Here is an 18664-nt window from a genome sequence, read left to right as displayed (position 1 = left end):
GATGCAGAGAGTCTTAGGCTACCCCTGTGAAAGGGTCGTTTGACCCCCAAAGTGGTCCCGACCCACAGGTTGAGAACGGCTGATGTAGTGGGACTGTAGAAGTCTGGAACCAACCACAAACCTCAATAAGAATTGAAACATAGCATAAGTATTAACATGGCACATTAACCAGTGCAAAATTACATAGGATCCTACGTACAATAAACTATACACAGCAGTGTAGACCACAGCCTCTAATCATCTATCCACGTAAGTATTTGAACCATTTTGTATGCTGCCAGCCTTTTATCTATGCAAAAGTCCTCTGGAATAATTCGGTTTTGCATAGTTTGTGGAAAGTCAGGAGAGTTTCTGATTGTCTGTGTCCAGGACAGTAAAGATTCAGAGTTAGGCATCAACAGATGTTAAGCTGTCTCAAACAAATGAGTTGAATATGAAGTAACTGATGCTGTAATAGTAGATAAGTAACCTTCCGCTGCCACCGTCACTGCTGTTTTGCAAGTCTTGCAGTTAACTCTATAGCATGATCTGTCAGATTCAGTACGATTTCTCTACCAGTGCCATTCTAGATTTCTCCCAATGTTTTTCAGATCACTCAGCTCCTAGGTAAACTAGGGGGCTGAGTTTCATTCCATGGGTGGGAGAAGGAGCAAACTTCTTGATAGTTTCAATGAGCATCAAGTTCCATGCTTCCACTGCAGCCTCAATGTTTTGACAGAGTAGACCTTTTTCTGCGGAAACTGCGTTACTGAGGCAGGATAAGTGCGGCTGCAATAGGCTTGGCACAGCAGAAGAAACAACACAACACCATAAAGTAGTTTCACTTCCAAAGAAGACTTTATCTTTAGGTGCAGGTTATTTACAGTGTAGACAGTATCAGCAAACAATTGACAGCATGCTCCACAGCAACTCAGAAATCCCTAGACACAGTACAGTTGAACATGCTCTACCTTTATACTTCTGTTAGCCTATCACAGTAAAGGTCAGTGATCAGGTTTAAACCGGTTCTGTACAGATACATCAGGTTTTGACAGGTATTTTTGACTGACAAGTGCTGTCACCTAGATCACATTGATCTGTCTGCTCACAAGATGCACACCACATTTTTTTAAATTCCCTGACATGTTTGGAATCCTAAAATCCCCCAGAGCATTCTGGAATCCAGTAGGCTTCATGAGCCTCCAAGGGCAGACCATTTAAACTGTGCCCTCATTCATGTAGGATGTTGGCGCTTTAGGTGGGTAGTCAGACCATGGTTCAGAGTGAACCTCCAGTCCTGAAACTAAACCTTCCCTCAAAGGCTCAGTGCAAAAGATAAAGTACAGGCTGTGACCTCTTTCATGCGCTGGACCAGGCATGATTAGGGAGAGACTCAAGGCAGCTATAAAATCCTGGACTGTCCCTCTCCTCAGCATAGATGTTGAAGTCCCCCAGCACAGTCAATCTAGGAATCTTTAGCACCACCTCTGACAATACCTCTGCTGAACCATAAAGGATCAGCATCTACGACTAGTGAATTAAGATAGTGATTGAGCAGGACTTGCTATGTACAAGTTGGCCCTTGATGTGTACGTTTTTGAGTGAGAGTCTAAACAGGATGCTCTCTCTGTTTCTCGCCCTGTTTAGATCCAGTTACGACGATACTGCTACATATTCTGCAGTTGCAACAAATGTGCATGGACAAGCATCTACCAATGCTGCTGTAATCGTGCGGAGTATGTCAGTCTTGGAAACATTTCATGTATAGACATCCCTGAAAGAGTGCTTTTGGGTTTTATATTACGCTTGTCATTTTTTTTACAGGATACAGAGATGAAGAGCCATTCCCTGCTGGAGTTTTACCCATTCGTTGTAAGTTCAGTTTGAAATTTACAAGGGGGTCAGAAAACTGAGGGGTACTTAATCATGGAGATGTATCTGGCTGTCACTTTGCTACTGTGCCCAATTTAGAAAGCTAGTTTGACCTGTGAACTTTCCTACAGCCTACAAACAGCACATCAGAGGAACACTTGGTCGTTCTGCACAGACTTGCAGGTCCTCTTTGGTTTTCAGGAGGGACCAAGCTATAAGTCTCCTGTCCATACCGAATAGAATTGGAAGGAAATAGTGCCTTACCAATAGTAGCACAAGTCTTGTGGTATTTTTACCAAAAATTAAGCCACCAATAGGCAGTGTTTTCAATGATTCTGCTGATAAGTTAAAGCTGTAACAGCTTTAGTCATTAACAGTTATTTAAAAACAAATGTTTTTCTAATACTTATTATGGCATAGTCAACTTTATACCATGAAAGCTCATCCCTTTATAAATCTGATAAACCTTAAGGTACTCCAAATGTGTTTTTATTTTGCGTGCAATAGACTAAGAAGGGTATCTCTCTGGAAATTTAACTCTATGTGGATTACACTAAGGATGGACAAACTTTATGAATGGAACAATTAAGAAAGGTCTGGATAAGGGAGGGCGTGAAAAGGCAGATAAATGCAGTCTGAGCTGCTGTTGTGTGATTTCCCCATTCCTGTTTGGTGAGGATCGCTCTATTGATTTATTATTGACAGTTATTTCAGTTGATCAAAAACATATACAAGAAAGAAAACACAGCAAATTCATCAGCATCCAGACTATAATATGTTACTTAGAATGGAGGAGGTTTTTTGGCGGTAGAGTAAAAACAAGAAGAAGAGTTTGCATTTAAACTCCACTTTTTTCAACTGTAAGGAGACTTGAAGTCAGTGGTGGGATTCAGCAGGTTCGACCACTTTGGCAGAACTGGTTGTTAAAATGGCACTTGTAAACAACCAGTTGTTAAATTATTTGAATTCCACCACTGCTCCAAGTGGTTTATAAACTCCTTCCCTTACTCTTTCCCCCAACAGACACTTTATGAGGTAGGTGAGGCTGAGAGAGTTCTGAGGGAACTTTAACTAGCCAAAGGCCACCCAGCAGACTTTATGTGTAGGGATGGGGATGCAAATCCAGTTCACCAGCTTAGGGTCTATCACTCTAAACTCCTACACCATGCTGGCTGTGTCACCCTTACTTAGTTATCCAAGTGGACATTATTTTGTCCCTCTATCAGTGTTGGCCAAACAGGCTTTTCAGGTTTTTTGAAAACCTGCAGAGGTGTTTACCAAAGTGCAATGAGATCAAAATAGGCAACAATTAATTCCATGTGCTCCACTTCTATACTCTTTTTTTAAGTCTGATTTTTGTCTTTATGCTTGCCTTATATTCCCTGTCTTTATGCTTGCCTTATATGCCCTATATTCCCTAATGCCACCACACAATAAAAGACCATATCTCTTCCATTCTAACTCTCACTGTCCCCATTGTTGCTTTGTTTGCAGTGCCACTGCCCGATGTGTGCTTCACTCATTTTGATGTTCAATTTTTGGAGAGATTTGGTGTCACCTTTGGTATGGAGGGTGAAACTCTTGCTCTTCGATGTGGTCTCCTGGTCACGCCAGAGCTGACTCGTCTCCGGCCTCGTGCTGAGTGGTACAGAGACGGTAAGTTTTCTTTCCTTCCAGAGAACGTATGTGTGCTTGCCTTTAAATTAGTTTTCAGTTTGTTGAGAGTTGTGGTACAGCTGTATCAATTTAAAGATGCTTTGCAAAGTCCTTGGGTAGATCCTTCACCTTTTAGAAAATGGCAGTCATCTGATGCTTGTTTCCTATTGCTATGCAAATAAGCCATGGACTCCGCATTCCATTATTAATAGTATTAGACAAAAAAAGCTTGCTTAAAAATCAGTAGGTTACTAATGGGCTGCATCAGATACATATTATTATAAAAAAGGCTCTGATTTTAGAGAACTTGTTATAAAAATGCTTTGGTTTGCATTTATGATGTTATACAAGTTTCATTTTTTCGGTATTAAAATTATCTGTTATATTTTTCCTGTATCTCCCTTTTCTGAGTATGCTTATATGAATGATAAGGTGCTGAAATGGATGTGAGTGGTTTAATTCTGCTAATTAGTCCTCTGGGAATGCAGTGCTTATTCGAAATTATCACAGTTTAAAGCATTTATTGGCTATTAAACTCTAGAGGGTATGCTAACAGGGCATTGCAAAGAAGAATCATATGTTTCTGAGCCCAGTGATTTCAACTGGTTTGAAAAGATATAACTGGGCCCCAGATTGCACTGCTAGCCAACCAAATCATATTCTATGTACTGGATTTCATGGAGCGTTTTCACTGACAGAAGGATTTCCTCCAGTGGGATGTTTACACATTCTGGAATATAAGGAAACATACCCCAAATTATGACTCCAGATTAAAATACTAGAAGTCTTATACCAGAGCTTCAGGTTTTGATCATCCCTGGACAGAAAGTACTAGAGGCCCCCTCACCTCCCGTCTTCTGCCTTCCACTTACACATCCCTCACAACCTGCCTGCATTCTCCTCCCCCACTACCCATTCATGCATTCTTCCCTCACCCTCATTTGCCAGCCCGCCCAGTGCGCTTACACCAGGGGTGTCAAACTCGCAGCTCTCCAGATGTTCATGAACTACAATTCCCAGCAGTCTCTCCCAACATGAGCATTGGCTATACTTGCAAGGGCTGATGGTAATTGTAGTTCATGAACATCTGGAGGGCCGCAAGTTTGACACCTGTGGCTTTCACTTTCCCCCAACTGTACTGGTGGGGGAGTTCACCAGAAGAGAGGGGCAGCAGGGGAAGTGAGTGGGTGGGGACAAGTGGCAGTAGGCCGCTTCATAAGACTTGGGCCTTGGCAGTTGTTACACCTCAAGACATGCTGACACTGACCCTATCCTATGCTCAAACAATTGTCAGAGTTCGTAGTGTGTGGACTATGAGGTAATTGGTAATGATGATCATCATAATGTACACGTGCAAGCCAGACTGCTGGATGAACTTTGAAAACCAAGTGTAGTTGGTGGTTTACAAATCCCCATCCAGCAGCATTTGGGAAATTTTACTATCATCTGGTTTCTATTTTTCTAGACATGGTATTGGTGCAACCATATGCAGAGTTACTGTAGTCTATGACCATTTATTTCAGTGGTATTCTACTGGAATAATTTTGCAAAGGAAATCTCCTCGTCAAGGCAACAGGAGTTTCTCTTCCTTTTTCTGCAAAATCACACAATTGATTTAAAAAATAAAATGACTTGACACCTTAATTTCATTTTCCAAAAACAAAGGGGATGCTACAGTTTTGAATCCAAAGGCTCCTTTCTTCTAGTAGAGAAGCCTACCTGCAGGGCAAGGAACCCTGCATATCTTTTCCAGGCTGCAAAAGGCCTGTTCGCAGTAAAAAGAAGAAGAAGAAGAGGAAGAGTTTGGATTTATATCCTTCCTTTCTCTCCTGCAGGAAACTCAAAGGGGCTAACAAACTCCTTTCCCTTCCCCCCTCACAACAAACACCCTGTGAGGTAGGTGGGGCTGAGAGAGCTCCGAGAAGCTGTGACTAGCCCAAGGTCACCCAGCTGGCATGTGTGGGAGTGAACAGGCTAATCTGAATTCCCCAGATAAGCCTCCACAGCTCAGGCGGCAGAGCGGAGAATCAAACCCAGTTCCTCCAGATTAGATACACAAGCTCTTAACCTCCTACGCCACTGCTGCTCTCCCTGAGTTCCCAGGAGACCTTGGGGCACACAAGGTCTCCTGGGAAGTACAGTTCCCATCAGGCTTTTATTGTGAATAGGCCTTTTGCAGCCTGAAAAAGTTCTCAAAAAGGAAAGGAACTAAGGGAAGGGGGAATGGGGGGCGCTGTGGCCCCCCCCGGAAAATATAAAATGCACACCGGGTACAGTTTGGCCCAGCTACGCCTCTGCTTATTTCTTCAAGATGTCTTCCACTTTACGATGTTTTCAGATGGAATTAAAATGACTTTGTAGAACTTGAGCAAAAGCAGTGAATGCCCGGAACATATCAAATATGTAGATTGGGATATGACTGAGAGATGGAAGGTAGAGCCACTACAATGAGAAGCATTTCCATGGTGGGGTGGGGTGGGGGGGACTGGTGACATAGTAACAGATGGCTTTAATTTACATATGCAGACATCAGCCTTGTTATTCGAAAATGTGACAGTTATGAGTGTTTTATTGTTCAGTGCTTGTAGCCGCTGTCCAAAATGCCTAGCCAGTAGCTTTTTAAATAATTGTTTTGTATGTGTGCCAGGTACTGTGGAATGCTCAGCTATAGTTCTGAAGTGGAAAGTTCATTATAACAAGACAATTGTTGATTAGAATAGATCTGTTCAGAACAGCTCTTGGGACACACTGTGCTCCTGGGCAATAGTAACAGTCAATTATTAAGGTAATAGGTAGGAACAGGTAAGAATTTCTTTGGCCAAGAAAAAATATTCTACACATTTCATTGCACCAATTGCACTAGTCAATCAGATTTAATTTACATTAATCTTGAGTCACAACCTTTCACCTGTGAGGAATTCAGACTTAATTTGATTCACCACTCAGCAGGAATACCCAACAGATTTTAAATTACGTGTGTATTTACAGCAAGTTTCAGATTAAATTTAAATCTGGCCTTTCTCCCCCTCTTTCTAGCTTAATCTGACATATGCCTTGAATAGTGAGGTTTATTAAAAAGGATCAAAAGTACACACCATGATAACTCTTGATTAGGGGCACAATCCTGCCAAAGTTAAGCACATTTCAGCAATTTCAGTGGAAGAGCAAAGTACGTGTTTAACTCTGTTCTGTTGAAATCAATAGGATTTAAAAGTGTTTAACTTTATCTGGCTCATGCCCTAGATTAGGTTTTTATGACATGACTTCGAAAGTTTTTTTCCTCTCTTTGGATAAAAATGGTGGTGGTAAGGCATCCAGTCATTAAGTCTCTGAGGGACAGGACAGAATAGTACGAAAATAGAGCACATACATCTTTATATAATCAGAGGTGGCATAAATTTGAAGCCTGACAGCTCAGTCTTTGGAAAGGTAGAGTTTTCTCAGGTTTAAAGTCCCTCCTGAATAAATGTGCCCTAAAATGGTCGCCTCGATGATTCACACGAGAAGGTCAATCATCATCCCTGCTGACTACGATGACAGATGCTTAATCCCAATTCTCTTTCAGATGTGCTAATTAAAGAAACCAAATGGACAAAACTCTACTTTGGAGAGGGCCAGGCAACACTGTCATTCAGCCACCTGAACAAGGATGATGAAGGCTTGTACACACTGCGCATAGTGTCAAGAGGCGGAGTGAGCGAATATAGTGCATTTCTGTTTGTGAGAGGTGGGGCTTTTATTATGTTTGTCTTGGTACAATTCTGCTTTATTTTTGACATCTGACTTTCAGAACTAAAAATAGTGGGGTGCTGACCTACCTCTCCCCAACTCCATCACCTCTGAAGTTAGGAGATACAGTTTCAGGGGCTGGGCCTAACATCATAGAGAGGCAGGGGCAAAATCTTTGTGTATAATGTCCATGCTCATCAGAAAATATGGAAACAGAAAGGAAAACTTTGCTTCCTAAATATTCATGCATTTAGACGAAAAGGAGATGAATATATGGAAGCAAGGAGGGTTATAAGTTGACCTTACATTTGCATTCACAATTCCCCTGCAAGAAATAATAAGGTTACAAAAGTTCTTATGGAGAGAAAGCGAGCATTACTTTTCTCTTTCTTTACAATGAGCATATCTCTGCAGGTGCAAAATTTAGATTGTTTTAAATACCTCAGGCTGAACCTTCCGCATCCCCTGCAAAATGCAAATGGAATGGTGCTTGATTATATTCTGTTGCAATTGAGCCCTGATCATAAACATATTTACTTGTAAATAAAACAAATGGACTTTCAGGATCTTAGTCTGCAGCTTTCATGACTGGACATAGTCATTTTCTCTTCTGAAACAAGTACTACTATTATCCTATGAGGTTATTTCTAGGTTTTTTTGTTTATTTCTCATTGAAGCATGCTGCCATTATCTCTGCAATGCAATTGCTCACCCTCACACGTAATTGAAAAGAAGAATTTCTGTTTCACAACACTTAAGGTGGTGAGAAACAGGACTGTGAGAGGGAAGCTGGATATACACAGCAATTGGTCATATCCACCAGCAAATCTCTGAACTGGTGGGCTTTGGGGGTTTGTTGATAATGGATTTTTGCCCTTCTCTCTGCTCCTGACAAGGCAATTTATATATGCTGTGATCTTGATAATGAAGGGCATCTTTTCACAAAGCCCTTAGCCTGAAATTTTAACTGGATTCAGTATAATCCACGTTAAAATTACCACATGCTTCATCAGTTTACTGAAATATTAGTGCCTGATATTTAGGATTTAACTTTCAGATTCCAAGAGATTAACTCCTTGGTTTAGTTAAAGTGGGACTCAGAATGAGGCAGTGGCCAGGTTGTGATATCATTTAAATTATGAGCACCTGAATAAATCTGGATATTCCCTTGGTTTTAGATGCTGATGCCCTGGTAGTTGGAGCACCTGGAGCACCAATGGATGTGAAATGCCATGATGCCAATAGAGATTATGTTATTGTGACTTGGAAACCTCCAAACACGACCCATGAACCTCCAGTTATTGGATATTTTGTGGATAGGTATGATCCTGCAGAGTAGATTTTTGATTTGTTTTTATTTGAAATCTCTGAACAATAATGAAAGAAATGATTTTTAAAAATCCTTGAGGTATTGTAATAGTCCCCCAAGGAAAAACTAGACCAGTATCTTCCAGTGCTGGTTTTTCGATGTGTTTCTGTACAAGCAGCTGGTCTGTTTGAGCTAGTTCCAGCATCCAGTCTCAGCACTTGATTCTTCATATCTGAATGTATTTAACTACATTTAAGAGCTGTCTTTTATGTAACATGCAATTATGTTGTAGCTTATGAGCCTGTGGTAGCTTATCTTTAAATGTGAGCCTTACTTGAAGATTGCAAATATTAATAGGCAAACAACCCTTCCTATTAGGTCCATAAATTTAGGTTCATAGGTAGACAGCCTCATTTGGTGGGGCTGCCACATTTCCTGGTGGGGTTTCAATGGAATGAATTGTGTGTGTGTGTGTGTGGGGGGAATCAAGAGGTTTAGACAAATTTATTTGCCAACCTTTTTGCCAGCTCAAGTGTTTCCAAGAATTTTAGTGTCTCAATAAGAGTTTTTAAAAATTCAAAACTTCTGCCATCTTATAACCACGACCTTCCATAAATAAATAAACACTTCCTCAAGTTGTCTCTTATCACTTCAAAGTATATTACACCCTTCACTGTCTTAGTTGTTAAAGGAAGGTTTTTTCCCCAGGATACCTTAAAGGCATGAACGTCTGGGAGACTATTGGCTGAGCACATCAGTTGGGTAGAGACCAGAGTGCTATCGTTTTTGGAGATTAAAAAAAACTGTTGCTTTTAAAAACAGGATTAAAAATAATTCAAACCAAACTCTTTTTCTTTAAATTCAAGAATTTAAAAAAAGTGATAAATCTATAAGATTAGCAAGAGTGAGGGAGTAAGTATGTACTTGTTTGGTTTTTGCCTGATTGTCTCCTCACTGCAGCCCTGCTGCCACACGGCACTTCATTCATGATGATTCCATGACTTTCACTAGAGAGTTTTCAGGGTTTGCCGAGGACTTCTATGGGAAGAAGGGAATGGTCATCTTGAGTGAACTCCTTCTATTTGTTCATCTGTAGGATCCAGCCTTCTGGCATTCAGTATATCTAATAAACCACCAGGACATATATGAAAACATGGTTTCATATAATTTAATTATTCAGACATTCCTAGTCTCAAACTGTGGTAAAGCATATAATTAATTTTAAAAAGTTATTCATTTAAAAGTTATTCATTTTAATATTCATTTTGGAAAGTTTATGTTTTTTTTTTCTTCTGGTCATTTTGCAACCAGGTGTGAAGTAGGCACTGAAAACTGGATTCAGTGCAATGATGCTCCTGTCAAAATCTGCATATACCCAGTGACTGGACTGTTCGAAGGGCGTTCGTATGTATTCCGTGTGAGGGCAGTCAACCAAGCTGGTATCAGCAGACCGTCTAGAATCTCTGAAGCTGTGGCAGCTCTTGACCCCGTTGACTTGGAGAGATTACAAAGTAAATCACCAACTAAAGAACTCTTCAGTATTTATTAGGCAGTAGTTGAAGAGAATGGGAGGCAAGGCAGCATGGTATAGCCCAGTCGAGTCAGATCACAGGCTTATTCTCCCCAGGCAACACTAATGAGTTAAATGAACCCATGTTGCCTGTGTTACCATTTGCATGGTAGGTCCTGGGGCCAGCTGGGATCACTGGGATCCCAGCAGCAGAAGGCAGAATGGTTCTCATGAGAACTGTGGTGTTTCCATGCGAACTAGATAGTTGAGAATACTTCTACCTGAGAATCCACCCACAACTGAGAATTTTCCTCCACTTATTGGCACAACATGGCGGCTGCCGATTAGAGAATCCACTGTAATGGCGGCTGCCTGGGGAATTCACAGGTAAGCAGGAAGTATCTAAAACCTGGGTTGAAGCAAAAAAGTGTTAGCGATTTTGATTTAACCCAGGTTCAGGTAAATATAATGGGTTAGAAGTGTTCTGTGGGAGCTTCTCCCCCGTAACACTTTGAAAAAGGGGCTGAGCCCATTCTACTTGGCCAGTGCAGAACCACCCACAAAAGCTAAGCAAGGTCAGTACTTGGAATGAAGACATTTGAGGAAGACTCTTCAGAGAAAGGTAATGGTAAACCACCTCTGCTGCTCACTTGCCTTGAAAGCCCCTTGCTGGGGTTTCCTTATGTTTTACATATATTCATAGTTGAACAGAAAGCAGCTTATTGCCAATTGGCAACTCTGTTGAAAGAAAACTTTAATTACACAATATATTTGGTTTGTTGTTGGAACTGAAGTTTGCAGTTAAATTAAGCTGCTTTAAAGAATTGCCATGCCTTTATTTTTCAATTATTTCACCATTCCAGACCATTTTTCCAACATAGTTCTTAATTCATACATTTCTATACCTCACAGGTGTCTTTCCTTTCCTCCTATTTGACATTGTACCTAATGAGCCTCTGAAGATCTTCTAACAACTCTGTATTTCAGACAATGAGTTGCAGATTTGTCAGTGAATAGTCCTTACGCAATTTATGTAATGTGTCAAATTCCTGCCCAGACACCTAGGACTCAGAGTATTTATCTTGGGTCCAGTCAGTGCAATTCCAGATGGTGACCACTATAACTGGTTGGCTTGCAGATGGCATTAACTTTTTGATAAATCCATTGCTTATAAATCATCAGGTATATCCTTCATATATGCATCACTTGAATTCTACTTAGATGTCTCAACCCTTTGTCTTGCAACATGTGTAAACTATTTAGATCTCTAAGTTCCAGGATCCAGTCTCTATCTTGGTTGGATGGGTAGTTTGACTGAAGGAGCAGTGTAAGGAAGTGGGAACCTTGCTTAGAATGTGATAATGAGTGAGATCAGATTTCCCAGTCCTCTCTACCAAATAGTGAGTAGTAGATCTGGTAGTCATGAAACTGTTTATTCCTTCTAAACTCTGTCTGTGCAGTTTCATTTGCAAGTTGTGAAGTCTTCTTAAGTAACCAACAATTTTAATGGATGATTCCTCCATGTTCATATGTTGAATGATATTCCTACTGTAGATGATCTCTTACAATATTTGATAATGATACAGAATACATAAGAACATTCACTACTTTGCTTTTTAAATGTAATCTTTCCAAAGTGTGAATCTTCAATAATGTTCTATGTTTGTTTCAGATTTCTGTAAATCCTAGTCCTACTACTTTGCTTATTAGATGTCTCATCCTGTTGGCTGCATCCACTTACACTGTGTAATCCACCTTGGTTGTCAGTGAGAAAAGTGGACTATATATCTAGTAAAATAAAATAAATAGCACAGAAATTATAAATTAAAATAATTAATTTTTGGCTTGGTTTCTCAGCTATTCATTTAGATGGAGGCAAGCAAATTGTAATCTATCAAGATGACCTTGAAGGTATGTTTTTGTGTCTACGATTTCACCTCCATATGTCTCTCCCTGTTTCTCTGTTGCTGTTCTCCATGTTGTGTTTGTTCTGCCCTCAGTTGTCCTTTGCTCTTCTGGTACATTTTCTTCCCATCCAGGTCCTCCCCTTTTGGTTTCTTGAAATGTAAAATTAACCATTAATCTCTAGGTACATAATTAAGATTCGGGGGGCAAGGGTTTTGGGGAAAGGAAATGGGAATCTTGATTGAGTGTAATTTTGAATACTGGTTGAAGTCTTATGTTTGTACTTAGCTACTGCACTCAGGCTATACTTTAATGTTTATGCTTTGTGGTTTTCATCAAAGAATTCTGGAACTTGTAGTTTGTCAAGACTCTTAAAGATCTTTTATTCCTTTCTTTGCTGCGCAGATCTTCAATTCATTTCTATTTACTTTCTGCTCTTCCCAGAAAGTTCTTTGATGCTGTTTTGAATAGGGAACGATTGTTCCTGACAGGTGTTTTAGAGATCTGAAAGGAAGCAGGAGCAAAGTGTGGCCATCTTTTCCCACAATGGCTGTAAAAGCCATGGCCATTATCAGGAGCATGTGATCCTGATATTACAACAATCACACTGGCTACCTGAGCCATTGGCATAATGCCCATTGGGCAAGGTGGGCAGCTGCCCAGGGCATCACCTTGTGGGGGGCATCAAAATGCTGGGTTCTTTTTTGGGTATTTTAGTGGTTTTCCATTTTTGGCCTGCAAGGGGCGCAGTTTTTAGGCTAGCGGCACCAAACTTTCAGCGTATCATCAGGAGACTGTCCTTATGCGACCCCCCAGGTTTGGTGAGGTTTGGTTCAGGGAGTCCAAAGTTATGGACTCCCAAAGTGGGTGCCCCTATCCCCCATTGTTTCCAATGGGAGCTATAGGAGATGGGGGCTACAGTTTTGAGGGTCCATAACTTTGGCCCCCCTGAACCAAACTGCACCAAACCTGGGGGGTATCATTAGGGCAGTCTCCCGATGAGACCCAGAAAGTTTTGAGACTGTGCCCTCAGAAATGTGCCCCCCACAGCCTGCAACCCCCATTGACAGAAATGCAGAAAACTCAATGAAGAACAAAGATTCTTGGGCAAATTTCTAGGATGTTCCTGTAGGGGGTGCATTTTTGGATGTATCGGCACCAAAATTTCAGGGTATCATCTGGAGATGATGGCACCCCCCAAGTTTGGTGCAGTTTGGTTCAGGGGGTCCAAAGTTATGGACCCTCAAGGGGTAGCCCCCATCTCCTTAACAAAGAATGGGGGATGGGGCACCCCCTTTGAGGGTCCATAACTTTGGACCCCCTAAACCAAACTGCACCAAAATTTGGGGATACCATAAGGACAGTTTCCAGATGATACCCTGAAATTTTGGTGCCGATACAACCAAAATGCGCCCCCTGCAGGAACATCCCAGAAATTTGCCCAAGAATCTTTGTTCTGCATTGAGTTTTTTGTATTGCTGTCCATGGGAGTTACAGGCTGGGGGGGGGGGGGGGGCGCATTTCTGAAGGCACAGTCTCAAAACTTTCAGGGTCTCATCAGGAGACTGCCCTAATGATACCCCCCCAGGTTTGGTGCAGTTTGGTTCAGGGGGGCCAAGGTTATGGACCCTCAAAACTGTAACCCCCATCTCCTATTAGCTCCCATTGGAAACAATGGGGGATGGGGCACCCCCTTTGGGAGTCCATAACTTTGGACTCCTTGAACCAAACCTCACCAAACTTGGGGAGTAGCATAAGGACAGTCTCCTGATGATATGCTGAAATTATGGTGCTGATATGTCTAAAAAGGCACCCCCTGCAGGCACCAATGTCCTGGTGCAAAAAAAATTTGGTCGTGGTGGAGTGGCCGCCCATGGGGGGGGGCATCCAACTCAGGTTTTGCCCAGGGCTACAGTTTGCCCAGGGCTGCCTCGTTACGCCCCTGACCTGAGCACAATTCAAAGTGTTGGTGTTGACCTTTTAAGCCCGACATGGGACATGGGTATCTAAAGGGCTGTCTCCTTCCATGTTGCATACCAGGAATTAATACCCCAGGGAGAGGCCCTCCTGACTGCCTCACTAATCAAAGAAGCTTGTTTGGTGGGTACATGAGACAGGGCCTTTTCAGCAGCTGCCCCAAGACTGTGGAACAATCTCCCCAGGGTGGTATACCTGGCCACCTAATTTTTGATCTTTAGGATTTAATTTATTTTATGCTTTATTTATATTGTAGACCACCCTGAACTCTGTAAGGAAGAAAGGTGGTTAATAAATGTTTTAAATATGTAAAAAATAAATAAAATAAAACAGCAACCTCAAAAGAAGTAAAGACTTTTGCCATAAGGGCTGTATTGAGGACAGCCAGTGTAGTGTAGTGGTTGAAAACGGGTGGACTTTAATCAAGAGAGCTGGGTTTGATTCCCCACTTCTCATCATGAGCGGCTAGTTAAAGTAAACTCCCTACATGAATTCTGATGCTACCCTGTACAACCATTCCTTATTAAGTTCAGAAAAATAAGCCCAGATAAGAAACTATGAAGACAATATTAAGCAGGCATATAAGGAGTCCCACTAACTCCTTAAAGGGAATGTGACCATATGAAGCCTACCAAGTATAAAGCAGTTCAAAGTTTTGCACTAAAATATATGCAATTAACAGAAGGGTCAGGCTGGAATTAATCTTACTGAGGATGCAGTTATTTCCAGAATCAGTTTGCCTTGTGCCTCCCACTTCCATATTATCCAATAATATAATTGAGGCTAAGATGCTTTTGTGCGTGCTATTTGCATACCTGGTTGCTATATCTGTTTCCAGGGATGGGAAATGCACAGTGTGATGACATCACCCCACTCATTTTGCATTTATAAACTGTATGACTTTATTCAGGCTCCCCTTTTCTGTCACAGCCAGCTGTTCATAAAGACGTGTTCCAGCCTGACATGGAATGGGGTGCAAATTGTGGCAGTTGAGCTGATGTAGACATACGCTGAGATGCTAATCCCTGTCCAGTTTCGCCCAGATTACAAGATCTTGCATTGCTACTTTATGGCGATTTGTGACCTAAGGTAGCAGGACTATTGGAGCCTTTCATGACTATGATATAAAACGTATGGAGTTGGATTTATCGTGCATAAATGGAAGATCTTCCCTTCACCTGCAGTCTGATTCACTGATAAGCCTCTTCTGAGGGTTGTAGGAGCCTCCTGGATAATTTGCCAGATACTATAGAAATTTGCCAGAAGAATGGGGAATAGTGCAAAATGCCCTTCCTCTTGGGATTCTGCTCCAAGGCTTGCTGTGTTTGTACAAGAAGCAAAGGGCAATTTCTCCATTGCAGCAGCAGCAGGAGGCTGTAGCAGCAGGAGAATCCCATGAGCAGAGTCTTTGGGGACACACAGGGTGCTTCTATCTAGAACAGGGGTAGGGAACCTGCGGCTCTCCAGATGTTCAGGAACTACAATTCCCATCAGCCCCTACCAGCATGGCCAATTGGCCATGCTGACAGAGGCTGATGGGAATTGTAGGTGAAAGTGGAGAAAACCTTCTTCTGCCAACACCTTCCAAATAGCAGAAAGTTGGATGTGACCTCTTGTTTTTTTTTAATTTTCATAGTTGGTTCACAGGAGAGCTTTTTTCTATGATTTGTGTTTCACATGCTTTGTTATATAGTTAATTGCGGTGATCTTTCATGAGCATACATCTCCCTACTCATCTTTCAGTGGCAGAAGTTCTTGGTCCTGTGTCTTTGATCAGACCTTTCTTATGTTTGCCTAATGTGTGAAGGCTTTATCGAGCTATTTAGTAGAACAGATTAAAGTGATTCCGAGGTGATCAAAGGAATACTAAAAGAAAACAAAAAAAACTTGTGAGATGAATGCACATGTTGAAAGATTTTGCTTTGGCTGTGAACAATCAATGCCTCTCTTTTAACTGGCTTGCGTTGGTTTATCAAAATAGAAATGTGGCAGCCTTCTGAGTAAACTGCAAAGATTATATATTAAAAACTCTTTCATAGCCAAGCAATGCATTCTAGTGAGGGAGTTTAGAAAGACAAACTCTCATAAGCACTGACCTGGGAGGTTAATCTGGCATTTAACACTTACTGAGTTTATTACTCCTCTAGGCGAAGTTAAGATTCCAGGACCTCCCACCAATGTACATGCTTCAGAAACCAGCAAAACATATGTTGTACTCAGCTGGGATCCACCTGTTCCCCGTGGCAAAGAGCCATTATCATATTTCATTGAGAAGGTACTGTGCCATGTAGTTGTAGTCAGCTGTAAGGCATTTTGTGGCCACATACCATTTAATTTCAAATCATTCTCAGCAGAGGCAAGAAAAACAATAAAATGAGCAAATCCAAGGCTATGCAACAGGAGGATAGAAAAGGCATGGGAGGTTGGGTGTACTGTTGCATTATTTAACGTGTATTGAAAAATGAGGCACAGCAATAGAGAGATATTTCATGTTTGGTTACTTTTGTATGGAATAAGAATAAAGCAGCGGTTATACAGCAAGTGCCACTAAGAAAATGTGACTGGCATTCCTGTTCTAAATAAATAGTTGGACCATATGGTGAGCTTCCCTGAGTAACAGTCAGGGAAGCTGCTTCCTAAATGGTAATGAACAAGGCTCTTTTCTTGATGAAGCTCATGTCCCATCTACTGGGACAACATTGAGCTTTAGCCCAACTTCGGTACCTGCTGTTTATTTTCTGCCAGCATGGAGCAACATGTATTGCTATTAGGAACAACAGGACACATGAATAACAAAACTACTTGATTCTCAAGAATTATAGTCAAATAATGTCTTTAACAAATCAAAGCAATGCTCAGAATGTGGTTCATTCTCGGTTTTCTCAAAACGGTTTCAAAACCCTCAGATAAATGATTCCTGCTTAAAAGGGTACCTAGTTCATAAGTCTTTACAAGTCATTTCTTGGTATAATTTACAGAATCATAGGCTCATTCCACACATACAGAATAATGCACTTTCAAACTGCTTTCAGTGCTCTTTGAAGCGGTGCAGAATGGCAAAATCCACTTGCAAACAGTTGTGAAAGTGGTTTGAAAACGCATTATTTTGCATGTGCAGAAGGGGCCATAGTCCTAGACTTTGATCCAACAAAGGTTCTACAGACAGAAGTGCAGAAGGGGCCATAGTCCTAGACTTTGATCCAACAAAGATTCTACAGACAGAAGTAGAGCTGAATTTTTCTGATGCTCCTCTTCCAAGGAAGACTTCTGACTCCCACCCAAACTATTTCTGGAGCCCCCCATCCTCTAGGAACATAATTTTTAGAGGCATTTGGAGTTCAGTGGGGGGTGGGAAAGTCACTATCTATAGAAGGAAATCCTACATTTTAGAAAACTTTTAGCAGGAGAGAAGCCATGAACTCCTGGACTTGAATCTAGTGTAAACCTTGCCTAATTCAGAAAATCTTAAAATGGAGCATTGCTGACAGATGGTTGTCCAACTTTTGATTAGGACCTCCAGTTATGGAGATCCTCTCCACTAGGTTATTGTTTCCATTGTCAAACTATCTGTTACCATTAGGAAGTTTTTTCTAATGTTCTATTATTTATGTCAAGTTTCTCATGGACAAACAAGTACAAAAGGAAATAAAAAGGTCATCTTGTGTTGAATTTAACTTAGTGATCTGACATCATACTGATAGCTAAGCATGTAGCTAGCAGTCTCTTCACAAGGCGAAGGAACTTTGCTGGCAACTCTCACAAAATAGGAATAATCATTCTCATTTTTATAGTCTATTGTTGGCAGTGGAAGCTGGCAGAGAGTCAACGACCAAGTCGCAGTGAGATCTCCTCGCTATGCAGTGTTTGATCTTGCCCAAGGGAAGTCCTACGTGTTCCGAGTTTTGTCAGCAAACAAGCACGGGATTAGTGATCCGTCTGAAATAACACCTCCTATTCAAGCACAAGAATCCATTGGTAAGAAAGTGCTGTAAACCTAATTAAAATAAGAAAAGACATTCAAATGACACTAAAAGCAGGCTGTTCTATCACCAAATTCCATTCCTGTCTCAGTGTAATATATTTGACAACACACAAAAGAAGCTGGCAGTACTGTGGGTAATTGTTGGTGGTATCCAAATATATTCATGTAAAACATTTCTAAGCAGTCCCTCAAGCAGAGTTCCTCAAACCTAATAGTTTCTAGCGACTAACACTCTCAAAATACATCAGTCTAATGGAATAGATGCTTCCAAATTGAAGTTCTGCCTTTTAGCTGTGTTGGAAAAAAATTCATCCTCGTAGATCTGAGGTACAAAATGTCATTGGAGGCTCAATGTGTGGGCACTTTTTGAATTTTAAGAGTGGATAGTAAATATCATACAAAATGCCAGAATTAGGGGTGTACATTTGGCAAAGCTGAACTGAACCCCCCCCCCAGTGCCTTATTGGTAATTTTGGATCTCAAATAATGCTGATTTTTTGGGCATTTGCAGACTACTCCGGCCACACCACCATTAAAAAATACTTGGAGGGAATCCTCCTCCCTTTCCCCCGCCCTCCTCACTTACCTGCTCTGCTGCCGCTGGTGCTGCCAAAGTCCACATGAGCTCAGAGGCAGCAGATGGGCTGCTGCACTCAGCCTGGTGTGTCCAGCTTTTAGCTCTGTGCTGCTGCCACCTCTGATGTCCATGTGGACTTTGGAAGTGATGGGGCAGAGCTATATGCTG

The 18664-nt window shown here is 41.4% G+C and overlaps 1 protein-coding gene across 2 annotated transcripts in view; it reads left to right on the top strand.

Annotated features, from left to right (window-relative positions):
• Positions 1–18664, top strand: part of MYOM2 (myomesin 2) — a 104985-nt gene that overhangs the window by 34743 nt on the left and 51578 nt on the right. For both annotated transcript variants that reach the window (XM_048497607.1, XM_048497597.1), the window contains 9 exons: positions 1627–1715; positions 1804–1851; positions 3346–3507; positions 7073–7234; positions 8415–8556; positions 9857–10056; positions 11913–11966; positions 16085–16212; positions 17729–17912. In XM_048497607.1, coding sequence (XP_048353564.1) covers positions 1627–1715; positions 1804–1851; positions 3346–3507; positions 7073–7234; positions 8415–8556; positions 9857–10056; positions 11913–11966; positions 16085–16212; positions 17729–17912 — 1169 coding nt within the window. The remainder of the gene's footprint in view (positions 1–1626; positions 1716–1803; positions 1852–3345; positions 3508–7072; positions 7235–8414; positions 8557–9856; positions 10057–11912; positions 11967–16084; positions 16213–17728; positions 17913–18664) is intronic.

This window comes from Sphaerodactylus townsendi, linkage group LG01 (assembly GCF_021028975.2).
Source record: "Sphaerodactylus townsendi isolate TG3544 linkage group LG01, MPM_Stown_v2.3, whole genome shotgun sequence".
NCBI lineage: Eukaryota > Metazoa > Chordata > Lepidosauria > Squamata > Sphaerodactylidae > Sphaerodactylus > Sphaerodactylus townsendi.
Note: the sequence above shows the minus strand (reverse complement) of the source record. Positions and strands in the feature narration are given on the sequence as shown.